At 54.8% G+C, this 21,095-nt stretch overlaps 7 protein-coding genes across 8 annotated transcripts; all 7 read left to right on the top strand.

The window, feature by feature from the left end:
* Positions 1–355: 355 nt before the first annotated feature.
* Positions 356–2,550, top strand: ABB37_06449 (hypothetical protein; the record flags this gene model as incomplete). The annotated part of the gene is made up of 1 exon (XM_015804774.1): positions 356–2,550. Exon 1 carries the CDS (start codon positions 2,152–2,154, stop codon positions 2,548–2,550), a length of 399 nt encoding a protein of 132 aa, XP_015656752.1. The 5' UTR covers positions 356–2,151.
* Positions 2,551–3,232: 682 nt separating this feature from the next.
* ABB37_06448 (hypothetical protein) lies at positions 3,233–6,421 on the top strand (the record flags this gene model as incomplete). Of its 2 annotated transcripts, none has more annotated exons than XM_015804773.1 (1): positions 3,233–6,421. In XM_015804773.1, exon 1 carries the CDS (start codon positions 5,594–5,596, stop codon positions 6,419–6,421), a length of 828 nt encoding a protein of 275 aa, XP_015656751.1. In that variant the 5' UTR covers positions 3,233–5,593. The 2 variants fall into 2 exon arrangements, with proteins under 2 accessions (XP_015656751.1, XP_015656750.1); XM_015804772.1 differs by having other exon boundaries at positions 5,443–6,421.
* Positions 6,422–7,063: 642 nt separating this feature from the next.
* Positions 7,064–8,125, top strand: ABB37_06447 (putative Vesicule-associated membrane protein; the record flags this gene model as incomplete). Its single annotated transcript, XM_015804771.1, has 1 exon — positions 7,064–8,125. The coding sequence occupies exon 1, from the start codon at positions 7,331–7,333 to the stop codon at positions 8,123–8,125; it is 795 nt and encodes a 264-aa protein (XP_015656749.1). The 5' UTR covers positions 7,064–7,330.
* A 1,070-nt stretch (positions 8,126–9,195) lies between these two features.
* On the top strand, positions 9,196–11,313 carry ABB37_06446 (hypothetical protein; the record flags this gene model as incomplete). Its single annotated transcript, XM_015804770.1, has 1 exon — positions 9,196–11,313. Exon 1 carries the CDS (start codon positions 9,451–9,453, stop codon positions 11,311–11,313), a length of 1,863 nt encoding a protein of 620 aa, XP_015656748.1. The 5' UTR covers positions 9,196–9,450.
* Positions 11,314–12,161: 848 nt separating this feature from the next.
* On the top strand, positions 12,162–15,696 carry ABB37_06445 (hypothetical protein; the record flags this gene model as incomplete). The annotated part of the gene is made up of 1 exon (XM_015804769.1): positions 12,162–15,696. The coding sequence occupies exon 1, from the start codon at positions 13,081–13,083 to the stop codon at positions 15,694–15,696; it is 2,616 nt and encodes an 871-aa protein (XP_015656747.1). The 5' UTR covers positions 12,162–13,080.
* A 1,685-nt stretch (positions 15,697–17,381) lies between these two features.
* On the top strand, positions 17,382–18,964 carry ABB37_06444 (hypothetical protein; the record flags this gene model as incomplete). The annotated part of the gene is made up of 1 exon (XM_015804768.1): positions 17,382–18,964. Exon 1 carries the CDS (start codon positions 17,471–17,473, stop codon positions 18,962–18,964), a length of 1,494 nt encoding a protein of 497 aa, XP_015656746.1. The 5' UTR covers positions 17,382–17,470.
* Positions 18,965–19,718: 754 nt separating this feature from the next.
* On the top strand, positions 19,719–20,849 carry ABB37_06443 (putative Adenylate kinase; the record flags this gene model as incomplete). The annotated part of the gene is made up of 1 exon (XM_015804767.1): positions 19,719–20,849. The coding sequence occupies exon 1, from the start codon at positions 19,992–19,994 to the stop codon at positions 20,847–20,849; it is 858 nt and encodes a 285-aa protein (XP_015656745.1). The 5' UTR covers positions 19,719–19,991.
* Between the last annotated feature and the right edge of the window lie 246 nt (positions 20,850–21,095).

The following is a 21,095-nucleotide window of genomic DNA, read 5'->3' as shown; positions in this document are numbered from 1 at the left end:
GCCCTCTGAGAGGTGCACACACACATATATATTACCGACGCAATCACTACACAGAGAGAGAAAAACAGTTGATGCAATCCACTTGCCGGAAATGACTGGAAACGAAAGAGGTGTCATGCAGCCCCGTATCTGAAGCCGCGGGTGTGTAGGGGGTGACGCTTCCCAGGTGACTTCTCACGCAGGTGCGAAGGCATTTGCCCGCACACACACTCACGCTCACACACACAAAATATTTTTGATTGTTCTCTCAAGTTTCATCGTTGTGCCTCCACTCCTCGCTCTTTTCTCTTTTCTCTCATCCTCGCATACGTTTTCTGATAACGCTCCATACACACACACGCGCGCGCGTGCGCTAGCAAACGTACAATTAATACAGTGAAAGTTACGCTTTGGCTCTTTACTCCCCTTCTGGAGCACCATCAACAGTGGCCGTAAAAGGAAAAAAGAAAAGTAGTAACACGAAGGATTCTGCCCGCCGTGTGTCTCTCCACTTTTAGCGAGGATTCTGCTTGATTCACGGGAGCACTCCTGAAGAGGAAAGAGAAGATAAAGGTCTATTTACTACTTTAACTTTTAAAACAAAAGAAACAAGAGCGGAACCTTTTCTTTTCTCCTCCTCGGTTTTTCTATTACTGTTTCTTTTTTTGATATACTCGTGTGCCTTCTCGAAGCCTGCGTACGGGAGGAGGTGTGAATAATTCTAATTCTTCCTCACACCGTTGCGATCCTTCTTACTTTCATTCATTCATTTTCCGTTTTTTGTTTGTTTTTTGAGGGGTTTGTTTGTGTGTTAGACGTGTTGTGCAAAGCAGGAAAAACGATAGAGCATCTTTTGGGGGTTTTTCTTGTCGTGTGTGTTTGCGTCTGTCTGCGTGTATCTGCTTCTCTCTCTTGGGTGGTTTTTTTTTTTGTAAAGTACCGCGACAAGTATCACGTGAATACACGATTCGGTATCCTTCTCTGTCTCTTCTCTTTTTGGACTTTGCTCTTCTAACCGTCACAGCAGTTCACGCTACGGTTGCCTCGGTGAGACGATTCCTACATTCACTTTTCTGTTTTCGCGACTTGCTCGCATCATCATCATCATCACCACCATTGCTCTAATTGGTTTTCCTCTCTCTCTCTCTCTCTCTATCTTTTGTCTGTATTTTTGCACTTCAGGTTCGCAGACTGCTTTTCGTGTCTTGTGAGAGCGCGTGTTTGCTTATCTCGTCCCCCGCTGGATCTCGTAGACAACGATTATTATTATTGCTATTATTATCATAAATATATATTATATATATATATATATATATATTTGTTCTTCTTGCTGTCCAGCTTCAGCGCGCACGCATTCGCACTCGCCTTCACCCCTCCCTCGTCTTGTTCTTTCTTGTTTTCACTCTTTCCGTTATTCCCGTGTCGCGGTAGAAAGGAAAAAGCACTCGTTCTGACCTACCGTGTACATCGGTGCCCGAACTCGTGCAGCGTCGTGCTGATTCGACTTCCCCACGCTGCAGTAGAACAACCCCGATACAGACGATTCAAGAGTTTAACTACTTTTCTACTTAAACAACAATAGAACAATTTTAAAAGAAAAAGACCAATAAAGCCTAAAACTATCACAGAACTACAAAAAGAAAAACAACATTCTTTGCGACCTGTTTCATCCGTTTGTTATATTGCACTCTTTTTTTTCTTGTTTTGCTTGTGTGCGTCTTCATTTCCCCTAATTGATTGTTGTTCGCTTCCACTTGATTTCTTTCTCCCCCTTCCATTTTCGAATTACGAGTAGAGAGCCGTATCTGTCGGCTAAACTATAGTTCTTATCTCCTGCGTTTTCTATTCATCTGTGTGTGTGTGTGTTTGTGTGCTTACGACGTCGAGCAGGTGCTGATTTTTTTCCTTAGGCTTTTTTTTTGATTGTTGTTTTTATTTATTGCTGTTGTGATCGTCCATTTCACGTGTTCGTTCCCGCCGCCTGACTGCTCTTCTTTCCGGTTTTTTTGTTTGTTTCCCTCTCAGATTATCTTCTCTGTTGCGTGTGTTTGTGCCACTCGGCAACCTTTCTTTGGAGATACTTGCTGACATAAAATAAAAAAGCGGATAGGTTTTTTTTGGTTTTTCTCATATAGAATAATACGTGCTTCTGCTTCTGATTGCAAAGAAACAATGGTTGCTGGTGCGTCGCCTCCTCCAGCGCTCTCCGCGGCGCTGCTGGTGGAGGAGATCACCTCAGACGCATCGCTTGCAGACGAGGAGGTGACGACGGAGGCGGCAACTAGCGCCACGAGCGTCGTCGTGAAGGCCGCCGCGGCGTGCTTTACGGCTGCCTCCTCGCCCTCCTCTGCGCATGCGTCGTCCGCGTCTGCGGCCACGCTGAAGCAGCATCAACGTCTGCTCGCACGGCGGCACTTGAATCTTTCACGCCGCCTGCACCCACGCATGTCCACGCTGGAGGCGAAGATGGTTGTGTGCAACTTCAACTCCCGCCTGAGCGGCGTCACGCTGGAGGAGCGGCGGATGGCGGATGAAGTGGCCTTTTGGGAGGAGCGCGTGGCGAACCTCTAGTCACGGCACACCATCCGAACACGCACGCACACACTCCCTTCCCCTTATTCAAACAACGATGTATCTGTCGAAGCAGCGAATGCGAGGAAGCGCACACACCATCGCACACGCACGCCGTGGAGCACCGAGAAGCGGCAAAAGAGAAAAGCAACCCCAAATAGAATCAACAGCGTTATCGAGAAGGGTTTTCTCCTCTTTTTACCTTGCTCTCGCGTAGTTTCCGCTGCGTTGATGATGATGGAAACGGCACGGTATACGCACCACGCTCGCTGGTAGGCTGCTTATTATTATTATTATTATTATTAATGTTATGACTGTCAACTGTTGTCATTTATTTCTTCTCCGTAGTTTCATTGCGGCAGATGCAGCAGCTGCAGGCGCTCGCAAGCCTGCCGCACGCGCGCCGGATATCCCCATGTCCAATCGATCGCGTTTCCCTGTAACACTAACATTCCGATGTATCATTGAACAGTGTACCGAAATGGAAACTCGAACCAGCAGAAAAAAAAACACCTTAAAAAAGATAACAAAAATAAAATATAAAAAATAAAAATACACAAAAGAGAAACTCTGTTTTTCTTCGTTCTCCTTTCTCTTTATTATTGTTTCCTACGTCACATTCTTGTTTTTTGTTCTCTCTCTCTCTCTCTCTTGTTTCTGTTTTGCTATTTGAATACACCGAGTATCACGAGCGCCGCTCTCATCGCAGGCGGTTTGCGACTCCTTTCACATTTTTTCTTTTTTCTTTACTGTTGTCTTGTTTGGTGGATGTTGTCATCGCAGCGGACGCAGCTCACTGCTTCTTCTTTTCTACATCGCCCTCTCCTACCTGCGCGCATTACTTCAAGTACTTTTTCTTGTTCTCCCATGACAAGCAGGAAAGATAGGTGGGTGAAGATGAAGCAAAGTAATTCCCTTCTAGTCCTTTTTTTCTTTCTTTCTTTCTTCTTTTCAACTGACGCTATCAACCTTGCTGCCGCCACACACGCAAAGGCAGGGGCTGACAGCGCCACTTTCCGCGGCATGTGCGTAAATCGTTAGTACTCGGCTTCGTCTCTTGTCATTGTATCTCCTTTTGGTTTCTTCTGTTCTCTTTACTGTTCTCTTATCTGTTTTTCTTTATTCCTTTTTTCACCCCAACCTCATTCCTGTGATTTGCCTCTCCGCGTGTCGTTGAGTGCAAGAAGTTCTTTGAAAACTGTGAGGCCACACGCAGCACGCCTGAGCGACGACAGTGACGTTGCCCACGTGCGCATGTGCCAACGAAAGCAGAAAGGGTGCGGTGCAACACCTCAGCTCACAGAGAAACGGAGGTAAAGAAGAGAAAGAAAAATCAGCAGCTGATTAAGACAAGAAGAATAAGAATAATAGGACAATAAATCGGTCAACGCAAGAAGAAACAAAGAGGAGCGTTCTGCTTTCAAACGAAGTCCTTTTCTCGCTACTTCTTTACTGGCGCGCTGCATTATTACTATTATTATTATCTTCTGGTGAGGTGGCTCTGAGAGTGTAACGCGAGCACTAAATCTATCATTCGGTGCAGTCTTACCCTTCACGCACGTGGGAGCCACACACCTTCCGTATCCTCAGCAGTGTTTACTGCTGTCGTGAGGATGGCGCTTTCCACGCGAGCGTCTTTCCTCGTCCTTTCTTCGTGAACGGAAAGGGCAAGAAAACAAACAGGAAAAAAAGTTAGAGGCACCGCGCTGGAGCGTATTTGTGTCTGTTTTTGCACGGACCGTGTAGCAAGAGAAGAAAGGGAAAAGGCGCGTTGTTGACTCGAAGCATCCTTGGAAAGCACTAGCAAAAAAGGGAAAGATGTTGTCCCCTTTCTGCCTTGGCTTTCTTATCAATTTATTTCTGCCTTTGCGTGTGTGCATCCCTGGAGACGAATTTTTCTATCTATGCTGCCTTTTTTTTTTTTCAAGACCACAGAAGCCGCAAACTCGACGCGTGGAAGATGACCGCGATCTCCTCCTTTTATTTGTTTGTTTCTTCCACTTGTTGGTGCAGACCGGTACTTGAATCTTTTGAATGGAGAGTTACGTGAAACTCAGCAACGAACGAAGGAGAATAATGTGTTGCCTCGCTGCCTTGCTGATGTTTTCTTGTTTCTCTTACTCTTCCTTCGAAGCATGCGGCTCTAAAAACAAAGCATAGATAACTCCTAACGGTGGAGAGTAATAATAACAATCGTGGTGTCAGCGCCTCTTTTTCTTCTTTTTTTTTCTCTTCCTCTCTTTTCCGTAACCGTCTTGTCCGTTGTTGTTATTATGATTATTTGGGCGGCAATTCCTCCAGCATCGAACAGCGGTACATACGCGTTCGCCCCTCCGCACGTGCGGTGGTGCGACAATCTCCTTTTTTCCCCTTTTCGCTTCTACTACCTTTCTCCTTTTCTATTTCGCAGAGGTGCTCGTCCTCGCTCTGCCCCTTCCTTCCTTCGTGCCCTGTCTCAACCTTGAGCGAGCTTACAGGATGCACCTTTCATTTTGTTGTGATTATTACGACTATTATAGCAGCTGGAGGTACACGGCTACCTCCGGCGTGTGCGCAAAGACAAACCCACCACGAGTGAGGAAAAGAAGGAGGCGATGTTGATGGAAGAAGGTCAGGAAAGGACTGTGCGTGCACTGCATCGAAAGCGTCCTCCATCTTCAAAAGGCGCTGAACTTGAAGAAACGAAGAAGATGCGGTGCATCGTCTTTTGACGGCTGCGGCGAGGCTTGGGGGCTCATCTGGCTACCTTGCTGCGGCAGCGACTTCGATGGTTGCATCCCCACATTCTTCTCTATTTTCTTCTCTGTTTACTATTTCTCGCTCTCTCTCTCTCTTTCGCGCTGTCGCTCATTGCTTTCGATTCTTGCTTCGCGCCGGTGCAACGGTTTGGAAGGCGCACACACAGCACGAACACACAACTGTTGTACTCTCTCGAAGTTGTAGCGGAACATTACAAGAGCACGAGACGCGTGGCAAGGACACGATAGAACAGACGATCACAACAACCACAGACAAGCAAGCAAACAAAAAAAAAAACTCATTTATGTTTGGAAGCGGTAGCGGCGCTGCGCCGAGCCATCCGGGGCAGCACGGCGGTGCGTCCGCTGCAGGGGCGAGCTCACAAACGGCCGCGGGCTCGGCGGGTCCGAGCTCGACGGCGACTCCCCACTTTCAGCACTATTCGTTTAGCACGCCGTTTGGAAACACAGGCGTGTGCACCTTTGTTGCAGCCTTTGGCGCGGGCCCGCCAGATTCGGCGGCGCCTCCAACAACTGGACCCAGTTTCGTCTCCCATCCGTCTGGAGCCGCCTCGCAGGCTCCAGCGTCTTTCCACACAGCAGGGTGGTTTGGGGTAGAGCTGGGAGAGGAGGGCGTTCCCTTGCCGTCTTCGCCGGAGTGGCCGCTGCGCGACTGCCCGCCGCTGAACGCGGAGGAGGTCGTTTCCACCTTTGATGTCGTGACACCGACGTCCTCTGCGGCACCGCGAGAGGAGGAAGGGTGTGCCATCTGTTTGGAGAGCCTCTTCAAAGATGTCGTCCACGGGAGCAAAGCGGCGCACCGGTCACGGCAGCCACACGGTGCAACGTCTGCGGTGACGCGTGGGCACGACAGCAGGAGCAGCAAGGAAAGCGAACCCAACGCCTCAGCGCTGTCGGGAGACTCTCTTGCCTCCCCCTCAGGCGATCCGGCACGGTCACCCGCGGACGGCGACACGGGCGAGGTGGACGAAGCCGGCGGTGCGCCGACGTCGACGGAGGTGGTGCGGGAGGTGTACTGCGGTCACCGCTTTCACGAGGTGTGCATTCGCAATTGGATCAGCATCGGCCACTACAAATGCCCGCTGTGCCGTGCACCCTTCGTGTACGAGTAGAAAAAGGAAAGCACCCGTTTTTGTGTGTATGTGCGAGAAGGGTCGGACTGTGGCAACCACCGCGTTCCTTCCCTTTGGGTACTGTCTCGAAGGTTACATCCGGTGGGTTTTTATGAGAGGCTTCTCCTTCTCCTCCTTCTCCGCCGTGTCGGGATGCAGCGTGGTGTGACGGTGCGATGTCGGCATGCTGTTGTTTTTGGCCTTTCCTCTTTCAGCTTTCCACTTGATCTGTTCGTACTGTACGGCGAAGGGGGAAACGATGGGTTGCACTTTGTGGCCGTTACGGACCGATAAATGCTGTTGTAAAAAAGCAGACTTCCTCGCCGGGCTGCATATATATACAGTTGTTGAGGCATCACGTGTTGGTGGTGTTCCGCACTTTATTATTATTATTATTTCTATTGATTGCCGTGACTACTGCCGGTGTTGCCTGGCTCCTCTTTTCGCTTCTCTGCGCTTATTGGCCATATACAGTTGAGTATCTCAGCGGCATCATTTGTGTTCTACAAAACTTCGTCCTTGTTATCCCTCCTCCTGCTGGACAAATCCTCCTCTTGGTGGTTCTCCACCCGCGCCCTCCACACGGTGTTGCTTCGGTCCATTCTTCTTTCGCCCTCCCTCGTTCTCTCCTTCACTCACGCAGCTGCTTCTTCGCTTTTTGTTTTTCTTTTCTTCTCTGGGCTCCTCCACCCGCGCTTACACACATCACCAAGTTGATCCACGACCGTCTCGTCGCGCGTGTGTGTTGGTTTGATCCTACTTGTTGATTTATTATTATTATTATTATATCAGCTGTACTTCTTCCCCTATCGCGCGGTGTTCATCTAAAAGCCTCTCCTCCTGCTTTTCCCGCTCCCTTCGCTATTCGTATTTCATTCGTTTCTCTTTGCTGCTGCTCCGTCACACAACATGTCCAGCCCGACCGGTGCCACCGCGGAGTCGCACGCCCTCTACGGCGCCGTTGTGGTGCGGCTCGTTGACCGGGTGATGCTCAGCAAAGCGCCCGGTGTCCCCACCGACGGCTTCGCTATTCCCGGCACCGCCTGGGCGGACCTCGTCAGCCGCTGCAGCGCACCGCACTTCCGCACCTCCGCCTTTTTAAACGTGATCGCCGACCGCGATCCGACGGAGGAGGTGGCGCTGTCCTACCACATAATGACGGATGACGCGCTGGGCTACGGCATCATCGGCGCGAAAGGTGTCAGCCGTCGCGAGGGCCACGCCGCGCTGGACGAGCTGGCCGCGTTATTTAAGCGGATGTTTGTCGAGCCGGCGGCGAAGCTAAACCCGAAGTTGGTGGACGTCTTTGCTCGTCCGGCGCGGGATTTGCTGGTGAAGCAAGGCAGCAGCAGCGGCAGCGGCGGCGTGGCAGGAGACAGCAGCGAGAACAAAGTCAAGAAGGTGAAGCTGGCTGTGGAGGACGTGAAGAACATGGCCCTCGATAACGTTGAGCGGGTGATCCAGCGGGGGCAGCGCATTGATGACATCGTGCAGGCCACCGACGACTTGCAGTTCCAGGCAGAAGGGTTTCAGCGCAACAGCCGCGACCTGCGTAATCAAATGTGGTGGAGCTCGATGCAGGGGAGGTTGATGATCTGCGGCGTCGCTGCGTTTATGCTCCTCCTCATCTACTTCACCTTCTTTATGGGTGGGAAGAGCTCCCCAACGACCACCACAGCAGCACCGGCACCGCCAGGATTTTGATACAAACGCCGAAGGAACAACAACAGAAAGAGAAGGAATCGTCGTTGCGCTGCGGGTTTTTGTTGTGATAGAGAGAGAGATGAAGCTGTCTAACGAGGGCGAAGGGTGTGGTGTGGACAAATTTTTGTTTGTTGCTGCTGTTGTGGGAGTGATAGAGAGGAGCTGCAACTTGATTTCTTTCCCTCTCCCCATGCTTGCTTGTTGCATTCCGGGGTTTTTTTTTTTTTGCTTTTGTGGTTGTTGTCGCTGTTCGCACTTGTTCGCCTTCCCGATCCTCTCCCCCTCTCTTTCTCTCATACACGCAGACTTGATGACTTCACGTGCTGACGCTGTCTTTCATCTCTCCTCCGAATAGGTATCATAGTAGTAATAATAATAATAATAATAAAACTGGTACCTCGACGTATTTTGTAAACGCCTTGCGGGTCTCTTTGCCGTTCTTTTCTTTTCGAGGTGATGGAAGTGTCGAAGAGGCGCCACCCCAGTCGCGGAGGCCCATAGATTTATAAAAGGAAGAGTGCATGCCGCTTGGTGTGCCAGGTGGAGGGGGGGGGGGTAAGGGGGGCGAAGCGGAGCATCCGCAGCGGGGACGGCCCGTATTGTTGTTGCCGTAGTTGTGTCTCCTTTTGAAGGTCCTTTTGTTTCTTCTCGTTTGATTTCCCATCGCGAAGGCGATGAAATGGGGATGTTTGTTGAACGGCAGGTAACCTCGCGGGGCAGCCTTTGACGGGCCTGAAGCGCGTTTCAGCACTCTCTTCCTTTCTTTATTTCGGATGGTCCCCCTATGGTCAGGATCGCAAGAGAAGAGAAGAAGAAGAAAAATCGACATTCATGTAGCGTGAAGCTAGCATGTGCGTGCGGACGGAGCTGAGGTCAAGAGCGTGTGTGTCTGTATCTGCGCTCGTGGTGGCAGGCTGCCCAGCTTACTGCTTTCTTATTCCGTTTCTTTTTCGTTCTACTTTCCTCCTCCTTCGCTGTTGCTGTGCTGCTGCACTTCCCTGACGAATGCGCGGCGTCTCCCCCTCTCCCTCTCCCTCTCGTTGCATTCACTGCGAGTATCACGACGCACAGCAACAGTTGATAGAAAGCAAAAACACCTACCAGAGAAGAGCCATATTGTGTATCAAAAGAAAGAGTACCCTGTGTGCGTGCGTGTGCGTGTGTGCAGCTTTTGGTCTACGTAGCCATCGTGGTGGTGCATCGGGACTCGCACACACCGACATTCTTCCCCCCTCCACGCTGTTGCCCATCTGTGTGTTTGTTTTGTTGGGCTGGTAGGCCAGAGAGCAAGTCACCATTCTCCGCCGCTGCGAATTGGGTACGTGATGTCCGCCCATCGACTCGGAGTGTCCGCTCACTCCGACGAGCAGCAGCAGCAGCAGCAGCAGCAGCCGAAGCGCAACTTGGCTGCCGGCAAGCGTCTCGCTCCCCTTCCACCGGGGCTGCGCAGCCGTGTCCGCGGAACCCCTTCGGACGCCGCAGCCGCCCACTCACCACCACCACCAAGGACGCAGCAGCGAAGCAGCAGCCAGACGCGCTTCAACGAGAAAGACGGCCGTCGCCACCTTCCGCCGGTCTCGCGGGGCGGTCCCTCCTCCTCTTCCTTCTCTTCCTCGGCCCCTGCCGCTGCCTTTGCGTCGACGGCGCCGCCCGCGCGGGACGGCCGCCGGTCCGCACCTCCGACGGCAGCCGACGCAGCGGCAGGCCACAGCCACCGCGCAAGTAACACCAGCGTGAGCTGCAGCGGTGGTGGTGGTGGTGGCGCGTCAGCTGCTGCGGCTGCGGCTGCTGCACCATCTTCTTCGTCCTCCTCTTGCGCTCCTCCCACGGCGCCGCGGGCCTCCACCTCGGAAGGGATGCGGCGGCCGAGCCCGTCAAAGGCGGCCGCATCGGTCAACGTCACGACGCATGGGGCGAACCGGAGTACGCTAGCCCACGGCGGCGCCACTGCTGCAGCCGCCTCGGCGCGTGTGGAGCGGCCGACGCCACGTGCACCGGTGCTGTCGCGGGCGTCTGCCCGTGCCCCACCACGTGAAGAGAGCACCACCGGCGCCACCCCCACCAACACAGCAAGTGCAGGCGGACAGGCCCTGCAGGAACCGCACGGCGCGACGCCCCCTGCGCACCACGCAGCACCGCCGCAGCCGGCTGCGGAGGTGAAGGTGCACTTCAGCGCGCCGGGGTTTCCGCCGGCGCCGCATGATATGGAGACGCGCTTCTACACCGATAAAAGTGAATGGTGCGACGAAAGCGAGCTGCCACCGCTGGTGTGGTCCTTGCTAGACGGCACCTCGTTAGAGGCGCCGCACACCAGCTACCTCTGGACACAGGCCTACCCGCAGCCGGGCGAGCTGCTGCCGCCGCCGCCCTTGCCAAATACGAAGCCACTCTACCACGAACGAAGAGAGGACAACGCCAGCGACACGCCAGAGCCGTTGCCGCTGCCGCTGCAGCACCGCGACAGCGAGAAGCGCCGCGGCGGGTTCTACGCCTGTGTGCGGTGCGCCACGCCCATCTGCAGCCCGCACTTTCAAGTCGTACCCGCCGCTCCCGCTCTGCGGGGCATCGCCGTCTTCAGTCGCCTGCATCTCAATGCCGTCGACCTGCGCGTGCGGGCGGCCGGCGGGGACACCACACGTGCGCAGCGCCCGTCTTTCTCGTCCGCCTCGTACCACACGCCCCTTCGCAGCGGCGGCGGAGCGCTGACGTCGATGAGTGAGGCCGATGCGCTGCTGCAGGCGGCAGGCGGTGGCATGCGTTTCCTGGTCCACTGCCACCACTGCGGCGGCTGCCTCGGTGCGATGTTTATCGGCGAGATCACCGCCCCACCGTCAGCCTCACCACCCACGCCGACCGCGGCGCGGGAGCTGCTGTGTGTGAACAGCGTGTGCCTGCGGTACATGCGGTACCGCACGCGCGCCCCGCTGGACGGCGAGCTGCTCGGGCGCTCGTCAGGGACCACCGCCGCCGCTGCCGCTGCTTCTACTGCATCGACGACGACGGGTGTGACGATGGGTGCCCTCTTTGGCTCCCCGCGGTACACGGCGTGGAATCTGCAGGGGAGGGTTGACGGAGCCGAGGACGCCGCTGACGACGATAGCGAGCGCGGAGGCGATGCGAGTTCGTTTGCCGAGTTGTTGGAGTCGCTGAATCCGTACAGCGGCAAAGGCGACGATGACTCCGACTAGCCGGCGTGGACGCACCTCGAATGGTGTGTGTGCATTTTGTTTTATTTCTTTCTTCAAAGGGCAGCCGACGCTTCTCCGCTCTGTGGATGTGTATGAGCAACCGTGCTACACTTCAAGTCTTGTACTCCAGCCATCACCACCAGAAGCCCAACAGCACTTCAAAGAACATCATAAGTCCGAAGGTCAACACGGTGGTGTTGCGATCAGTGATGTAGATATTGCTGCCTTCTTGTTTAAACCTAAGTCTAAATGGCAGTACGACGCCGTCGCCGTCGGAGCGCACCGTTGATGCCCCGGCTGTCGTTTAAGTGGCTGCAAAACGGTCTGTTTTTTTTTTCCTTTCTTTCTGTGAGGGTTGCTGCCGTGCTGTACTTCATATCCCGTTTGCGCGTCCGGTTGCTGCTCTTCTCCCCCGCCGTAATACACATGTATATTTTATCAAACAGACGGAGGAGCAGCACCGGCATCGTGGACGTTGTCAAGTGGATCATACATCCTCACTGAAGCAACGACCATGCAGTGGCGAGCGCTCTGCGAAGTGGTTCCACCACCTTTTGCCGCACCTTGAGCTCAAGTTAATTTCTGGTTTTGCTTTCCAACTGGCAATGATTAGCAGATCAGCGGATGGATTTTTAAAAGAGCAGTGCAGCTGTGCACACATGCTGTTGCGCCTCTGAAACGGCGCGTTGGGCACGTTTTCATTGCACCCGGCTTTCCTTCCACTCTCTCTTTCTCTCTCGCCCTCGGTTACTTCGTTTCTCTCACACGCGGCGACACAACTTGAACTGGGTTTCTTCGCATCCGCTCTTACATCATCATCATCAACCATCATGACAACGCTGATTAAAGGGAATTTAAACTTTTACATATTTCACTTACAAACAAACGAACTCATCAGCAACGACAAGAGGCACGCGCACGTTTCATTTGGCTTCGCGCTTCGGGCAGAACACATATTTTTTGTTTTCTGGGGAGTGCCCTCCGACCAATCAAGTTACGGTAGCATTCCGGTAGTGGGGAGGCACAGCAGCCACACCGGCACACATACACGCGTACATCAGGCGTTTTCTCGGCCAGGGATTGTCATCTATATCCCTGTGATTGCGTGTGTTGTTTTTTTGTTTTTCTTCAAATCATTATTATTCCGTGTAGGAGGAGGAGTGTGTGTGTGCGTGCGTGTGTGTGCTCGTCAGAGCTTCGACTGGTGCCTCTCTCCCTCTCTATCGCACCTCGTAAAATAGATAAAAGTTATATAAGCATACAAGCACCGCGTTGACAGCTACAAGAGGAGGTCGGATGAGACGGAAGAGTAAGGAGAAAAGCAGCTATAGTTTGGACCTCTCCTGACGAGTCGGCATCGCGCGGCGTAAACCCTCGTGTTCTTCTCCTTCCCTTGTGGCTCCTCGATTGATCCTACGCAAGACAGTGACCGCGGTCACCTTCGGAAAAGGGGAAAAGTTTTAGGGAAAAAACAAGGCGACGACGCGACAGCTGGAATCACCGTGTCTTGTCGTCCCGTCATCATCAGCACAATTATTGTGGTGGTTGTCATCACCACTTGTGTGTGTGTGTGTGTGTCTGCTACGCTCTTCTTGCCTAAAACCACCCTTTTTCTCACGGTAAAAGAAAAACGTTGAGTGAGAGAGAGAGAGAGGAGAAGCAGACAGGTGAGTTGGAGTTTTCTTTTTATCTTCGGTGGTGTTGTTCCCGTTGGCCTCAGTCCATCTTACAAGAGGCGGCCACACACGCAACAACGAACGCCACGTCATGTCGTACAAGTACCAAGAAGAAGAGGAGCCGACCGACCCAGGCATTGTCGCACTGGCTGCAAATGTCCAGCAACTAACCGGCGACATCAGCGGGCCGTTCCGCAAGGGGGAGTTTACGATGGTGCTGCAGCAGTTCGATATGCTGATGGCCGCCTCAGCTGTCGAGGAGGTCGCCGCCCGCGCGCTTGACTTCCGTGACGAAATGCGGATCCTCGACGTCCTCGGCAGCTCGCTCAACGTGCTCGACGCAGACTTTTTGCACTGGCGGCTGACAACGCCGCAGGGACGCATGGTGGGCGTGGAGGGGAACTACGCTCTGCCGCGGCCGTCGAACGTGTCCGTCAACGCGTACCAGCTCTTCGAACTCGAGCACCGCATTGAGGAGTCGTGGGGACAGGCGCTGCTGGCGGCGATGCGGCTGATGCCCGACGAGCAGGAGCACCACGAGGAAATCGTGAACGACTTCGAGCGGCTGTTTGAGCGCTGCTCCGACTACCTGCGCTCCCTGCTGCAGGAGACCTCGGATGCGATTCATCTGCTGGACGTGACGGTGATGGACCCGACGGAGGTGTCCGCGCAGTACGTCGTGTGTGCCGCACTGCTCAAGCACCCGCCGCAGGAGGTGGAAACGCTGGTGACGCTGGTGTCGTACATGCGGCAGCGCTCCATCCCGCTGTCGATCGCCGCCGCGGAGTTGATGGAGCGCATTTACGTTCGCTTCATGAAGGGCCCGGCGGTGGCCGATGTCTTCAAGAAGGTGACGGCGGTCGGTATCATCCCGCTCTCCGCGCGGCCTTTCGCGATGCTCTTCAACAACTTAACGGACTCGAACGCGGTGCTGGACGCGTACGACGTCATGCTCGACTACGGCATTGCCCCCGAGGCGTCGACGCTGCGGATTCTGTGCAAGCAGTCGCGGATGGAATACGCAAAGCTGCACTTCACGACGGTGCTGAAGAACATGGCCACCTCGACGGATGGCGCCACCGCCGCCGCAGCAGCAGCGATGCCGGTGACGGCAACGAACAGCCAGTCGCAGACGCCCTCGCCTTCACCACCGCCGCGCTCGCCTGCTCCGACGTCGGCGGGACCCGCAGCCGCAGCGAACAGCAATTCCGCGAGCAGCAGCGCCGCAAACGTGGCCCCCGTCCCCGCTTCCGTTTCTGCCGCCGCCGCCGCACACGCGGCCTCGCGCCGTCGCGATGAGCGTTCCTACTTTGCGCAGCGCATTCAAGTCATGATCGAGAAGGACCCGAATGTGTCGCTGCTGGCTGCGCTGAAGGTGCTGCACCGGGCCGAGGTGGAGGGGACAACGCTGCAGGGCGACACCTACATTATGTCTGCGTTGCTGCGCCACTACTGCCGTGGCATCACGCCGCGCAAGTACTTGGTGTTGCCGTTTACGGAGTCGCTCGCGTACTGCCCGAAGCACGTGGCGGACGACGGAAGGAGGGCGGCTGCGGCTGAGGCGGGTGCGGAGGACGCGGTGGGCGGCGAAGAACGCGAGGGCGGGAGCTCGAAGAAGTTCGAGACGGTCAACGCCTTCGCTTTTGGTCTCGACGACACCGGAGATGAACTGCTGGAGGAGGAAGGGAAGAGCACGATCAACGACGAGTCCCTCCAGCCCCTTTCCGGTTCAGCGGGGCGCCGCGGGGGAGGCGGGGACCACGACGCGGGAAAAGGGCGCCGCGCTCAACGCGCCGCGCCGCGTGACCCGTACATCGCCGACAGCTCCGAGGAGGGCGACTACATCTTGGAGGTGCTCAAGTCGTACGGCTCCTACCCGGACAACAACGTTCTGCAGGCCATCTCCGCGCAGTACGAGGGTCGGGTGCCGGAGATGGAGATCGTGGCCAAGGCGGCGGACGCCTTCTTTGAAGGTTGCATGGCGTCTCAGGGCACGATGGAGCCAGTGAACTGCCGTGTGCTGCACGCGCTGGGCTACTACTTCATTGACAACCGTTGGCGAGATCGGGCGCATCAGCTGCTGTACAAGGTGCTGGAGATGTATCACGCCTATCAGGTGCAGTTCCACGCAGACCTTGGCGGCACGGAGAAGTGGTTCTGCTACTTCGCGGTGATCGTCGGCACTAAAACTGGTCCGCTGGACCTCGGGATCGGGCTGTTCACCGTGGCGCTGGCGCTGGGCGACAAACTGATCAACCCAAAGGTGCCGACGAAGCTGACGGTGAAGCGCGACTCATCTGAGAACGTGATTGAGGTGATTGAGGAACTGGAGCGGTGTGGTTGGGACCGCAACACAATTCTGTGCTGCGACGCGCTGATGCTGGAGCCGCAGGAACGTGCGCAGGCCGAGGGCGCGAGCGAGGGTGACAACAGCGGCGCCTCCGGTAGTGGTGGCGGTGGCGTGTACGGCCTGTCGGAGGATCTCGGCAAGGACAGCATATACACCAGCGCTGCTCAAGGGCCGAGCTCGTTTGCCAACGCCCATCTTCTTTCGGCGCGTCCGAGTCTCGCGACGTACATGTACGTGGCGCTGCGGGAGCTGGGCGTGGAGAAGGCGACGATGAACTGGTTGCGCGACAAACTGAAGGTGGCACGTGCGGAGGCGCTGGCGACGGCGGCGGCGGCCACCGGCTCTGCGGCGAACTAGACGCCTTCCCAAAAGAGGGAGAATGGATCGATGGAAAGAGCAAGGGAGAAGGGGCGCTTTGGCGAACTCCCGGTTTTGCGTGAGTGTGTGGCAGCGGGTGGTCTTTTCGCTTCCTTGTTCCGTACAGTGAGTAACAGTGGAGTTGTCGTTGTGGAGCCGAAGCAAAAGCAAAGTGGTGGAGAAGGGTTGTGTGTGTGTGTGTGTGTGTTTTGTCTCTTCGTCATCGTTGCGGGCATTACGGCTCTTTTGGTATCTCTTTCGTTTGTCTTTTGGCGGAGGGGGGGGGTTGTACAGTGCGTGTTGAGCGTTGTGTGTTAGCTAGGTTACCCCCCACCGCCGCCACCGCCGTTGCGGTTACCTGCGGTCTGTGATTGGTTCCTGGCGTAACGTGTTTGTGTCGGGATCGGGAGAGTGAGGCAGTCAACGCGCTTGTCTGTGTTGGATTTTTTTGGGGGGGACTCATGTCAGAGTAATTGACCTCGTCGCTCTTGTCGGTGTTTGTTTTCTTCACCGAGTCGGGATCGTCCTCCTCGGTGCTGCGGGTACATTCTCATTTTCAAGATGCGCCCGTCGTACCCCTCGATGACTTCTTCCTTCCTTCCTTCCTTCCTTCTTTGTTGTTTTCCCTCCTCGTGTGCAGGCTTTCGTCTTTCTTCCTTGTCTGCTCTTCAATTCATTTTTGGATGTATCTTTCTTTGTTTTTTGAAGGATTTGCTTCTTGTTTGCATTCGTGTATTTTATCTATTTATTTTTCACTGCCAGTATAAACATATACGCCTCGTTTTTGTCTCCCTCTCCCTCTCCCTACCTATCTCTAGCTCTCTGGCTCTCTCTCTCTCTCCCTGTGTGTGTGTGTGTGTGCGTGCGTGTGTGCGTGTGTGTCGCTGCGTGCGGGATGTGTGAGTGCCGGGTGAGGGAGCCAAACAAACAAACAAAAAAGAAGACTATTATTATGGTGATCATTCTTTCCGTCAACTTATTTTCTTTTCCTTCTTCTGCGCCGTTCCCGTCGTGCTTCCTCACTTCTCTTTGAAAAAAGAAAAAGGGGTGTCACCGCTCTCGCGCAACACGACGCGTTGATGGTCCACTCATCGCACAACGCGAGCAAAGAAGGAAGTAAGTGGTGAAACAGCGAAGGCCAGCAAACACCGAATCTGCCGAAGTATGATAGCAACATAACAATAATAAGGAATAGTTGGGGCTCGGCAGAGACGTTCCAGTGTGCACTGTGGCGCGGCCTCTTGCGGAGCGGGGAACAAAGGTCAAGAAGCTGCGATACGCTTCGTTCTGATTTAAAAAGGGTGAAAGAATCAAGGAAGATACTTATAAAAAGCTGGACCAACCGAAATGTAGATCAACTCGGTTCTTCTCTAACACGCGATGGTGAATGGAAGCCGCGACAAGTACCAGAAATGAATTGCATCATGTTTGTTTCTTTTTGTTTTTACAAAGGCATCGCAAAACAGGTAAAACCGGTGCTGTCCAGGGGAAGCCGACTGCCTCATCGCCCTTCCTCCGACGACGGAGCAGCGCACATCGTGAGCCGCACAGGATGACGATGAGAGGTGTGGCGTCGTGCCGTGTTTCATATATATATATGTACTTCTCTCCGTCCCTCCTGTTGTATTCTTTCGCCTCTTGCGCCAAACCTTTCGTGCGTGTCTTCTGTCAACGCACCAAACACAGAAGACCTTCACAGCAGAAGAGTTCTTCGAGACGCCTTCGTTTTCTTGCTTTGGTGCTGCTGCCCGGCGTGTTTTGCGTTGCAACTTCAATGACGTCTCTCCTGTCCGTCTATGAAGAGGGCTGTCGCACCTCGAGGGTCACACCAAACTCGGCCTTACATAGCTACTTCGCGACGAGGAGCTCTGACGAGCCGCTGCACATCTTCTCCCTCAGCTCCAACCAAGTAGGTCCGCGTGGCCTGCGGGCGCTGCTCCCCGTGTGGCTCCTGTGCCGCCACACGCTGCACACCCTCGACCTCAGTCGCAACAACCTGGGCAACGGAGCCATTTCTCAGCTGACGCGCTGGCTGGCAACCACAAGCGACGACGGCTTCCCTGCGCTGCGCCGCCTCGAGCTGTGCGGAAACCCCTTTACGTATCAGGCGGGCAAGTGCCTCGTGCACTGCTGTGAAGGTCTGCGACCTTCTACGGGCACCCTGTCGGCCAGGTCAGCGGCTCCACCGACGAGCGACGGCGCAACACCAGCAAGTACACTCGGCAACGAAGAATTTGCTGCTGCTGCTGCTGCTGGCGACTCCTCGTGCTATTGGGAAGAGGTCCCTGGCATGCAGATTGAGTACGTGGGTGTGGCGGACACGTCGATGCCGTCGGGGCTGCAGCGTGCGCTGCATACGCGAATTGCTGAAGCCATCGTCCGCCGTGAGCAGCGGCGACGACGGCATTGCGCTGCGCCGCACCGTCCTTCGCAGCGGCAGAGAAGTTTTGGCGCGCACCGCAGCCATCGTTCGAGTAAAGCAGCAGACGATGAGGCGCGCCCGAATGAGGAGTCTTCAGCAGCGGCACCGGTGGAGGCAGCTGTTGTGCGCATCCCGGCTGACCTGTTCGATGAACTCGCTGATGAACTGGCGGAAGTGGATGGAAGGGAAGAGGAGGCATTCGACGAAGGCGTCGCACCTACAAACGCGCCCGCCGCAGCAACCGCCGCTGAGGCGGATAACAAAATCCAAGACAACGAGCTCGACGCCGTTAATAACATCAACATCCGTGATGATGTCCGCAGGAGTCTTCCAAGAGACATCTCATCAGTCCGTGGACACGGCGCGACGCACCTTCCTGTCACGGAGGTGTTGGATGGGGAAAGAGAAGCTCCTACGCTCACCATCACGAGCAGCTCCCTCTCCCCCAGCTACGCGCGAGGGGATGCTGAGGCAGCGCTGAGGCACATCAGCGGCTCTGCCACCGTTCCCCCTGCCGACATGACCCACGTCGCGCTGCTGCCGCCTTCTGAGCTCTACAAGAGCGTTAACAGTGAATACGACGACGAACTGGACGGAGCAGACGCAGAAGTTCGCGACGGGGCTTCGTTTTCGTGTAGCCAACGTAATGCGGAAGACGCGTTCACGTGCGAATCGCACTCGCCGCCGTTTCTCCCGACTACGTCGCGGGTGCAGGTGGAGACGCCGACTCAGCCACAATCGGCGGCTGATGTGTTAGACGGGCTCGGCATGGAGGCGCGCGCAGGTTCGGCAAGTTATGATGCTGGCGCGTCCAACGCCGCTCCCTCCTGGCTGGACGACATGTAAAATACATCGGACGACTTCAGGTGCGGGCTGAAGCTCACACCTATTCGGTGTTTCCCACCCACCCACCCCTCCTCATTATTTTTATTGTTCCCCTCTCAATCGCCTATGCAGTAAAGTAGAGGGGGCAAAAAAGCCATTCTTTTGTTTTCTTTGTTCCTGGTGTTGTTCCTCGCGACACACGTTCTACCGGTGTCTAACAACGCACGAGTTTCAAAGCTGGTTCCGTACAATAGTTTAAACACAAGGAGAGGGGGAGGGGTTGTTGTTGTTTGCGTTACTTTCTCCTCCTCACTTTCTTTGGTTGCCGGCGTAATTTGTTTTCAATTCTGTGTGTTTCGTAGATCGAATACGGAAAAAAAAAGGTGAGAAGGAATCACCCGCATTCACCGGCTGCGACATTAAAGCCTGCTTTGTCGGACGCTTTTCGCTCTCTTTCTTTCTCGCTCTCTTTCCGTTTCGCATGTGTTCCACGGCGGCCAAGAAACAACAAGATGCTTGTCGTGCTCGATGCCGGCGTTCGCGCAGCCACGCACACCGTGAGGGTGCGCGTATGTATGAGAAAAAATCTGATCTCACCTGCAGAACAGCACCGCTGGCCTTTTTTTACATGATGCTCCGTTATTCGTTGTTTGTTTTTGCCAACGTGCTCTTTTCTACTTTCTCCGTTTCCCTCTCTCTCTCTCTTCACTCTTATTATTATTATTATTATTATTATTATTTACTCCCCGCTCTTTCCCTCTTTCACCGTCTTTCAGCGGTGGGACTTTCCTGCTTCCTCTTGCGCTTCCTACTCCCCTCACTTTACTCGCATTAACTCCAAATCAACTCCCCTTCGGGCTGACCGACAATTTTTCCCCCTCACATTTTCGTGTGTTTTTCTTCTGTTGTTGGTGCTCCCCACCCACCCCTCCCTCTTCCCTGCTATTTACACCTGCACTAACAACTTCAAAGGAAAGAAAAACTCCTTTTTTTGATTTTGTTTTAGCTTGTCTTTCAGCTGTGCATTCGAAAACTAAGAGAGAAAAAAATGTCCGCTGCGGTCGGCAACAAAGGCGAGCAGGCGAAGGCGCCCTTCATGACCTCCCACGAGGCTCTGTCGGAGGATTCGCTCAAGTACATCCGGGAGAACCACCTCGCGCAGCTGATGGAGATGTTGCTGCGCTCGATCCTCAAAGAGAAGCCGGAGAACCCCGTCCAGCACATTCATGAAATGACCGGGCAGCCCTTCCCGCCGCAGCTCGTCCTCGCGGGACCGCCGGCGAGCGGCAAGGGCACGCAGGCCCACCACATCTGCGCCTACTACAAGAAGAAGACAGGCAAGAAGCCGGTCCACGTCTCCTCGGGCGACCTTCTCCGGGAGGAGGTGGGCAAAGGCACGCACCTGGGCAAAATCGCTGGGGATTACATGGCGAAGGGCGACCTGGTGCCGGACAGCCTCATCATCGGCATGGTACGCAACCGCCTCTCGCAGGACGACGCCGTGCTGAATGGGTGGCTGCTGGACGGCTTCCCCCGCACCCGCGCACAGGCGGAGGAGCTCGATGCGGCCGGCTTCAGCCCCCGCCTCTTCATCGCGCTGGAGACACCAGAGGACATCTTGATTGAGCGCGTCGAGGGCCGCCGCACGGACCCGGCCACGGGGAACATCTACCACCTCAAGTACAACCCGCCGCCCGCGGATGACGCTGCGCTGATGGAGCGGTTGCAGCAGCGCGAGGACGACTCCCGCGAGGTGCTCGTCCCTCGCCTGAAGCGGTACCACGAGATGCTGGACGGGCTCGTGGACTTCTACGCACCGGTGATGGTCCGCATCAACGCCAACCGCACCGAGAGCGAGATCACGCACGACATCACCGACTACCTCAGCCAAAACGCAGTGGCCTAAAAAAAGAAAAAAGAAGAATTGGGCAACAACAACAAAAAAGTGGTGGAAACACAAAATGAAGGACGGTGATTCTTGTTTTGTTTCTCGTTTGCTCCGTTTTTTTTTTTTTAAGGGTCACGTGCCGGCTATGTATTTTTATTATGGTATTCTATTTGCGTGTGTGTGTGTATATATATATATGTACGTAGGAACAATGGGCTAACCAGCGTGGGATAAGAATGCCTCTGTGTGTGTGTGTGTGTCTGT

The sequence above is a fragment of the Leptomonas pyrrhocoris genome (assembly GCF_001293395.1).
Source record: "Leptomonas pyrrhocoris isolate H10 chromosome Unknown, whole genome shotgun sequence".
Lineage (NCBI taxonomy): Eukaryota > Euglenozoa > Kinetoplastea > Trypanosomatida > Trypanosomatidae > Leptomonas > Leptomonas pyrrhocoris.
The sequence above is the reverse complement of the archived record's forward strand: the minus strand, read 5'-3'. Positions and strand labels throughout refer to the sequence as shown.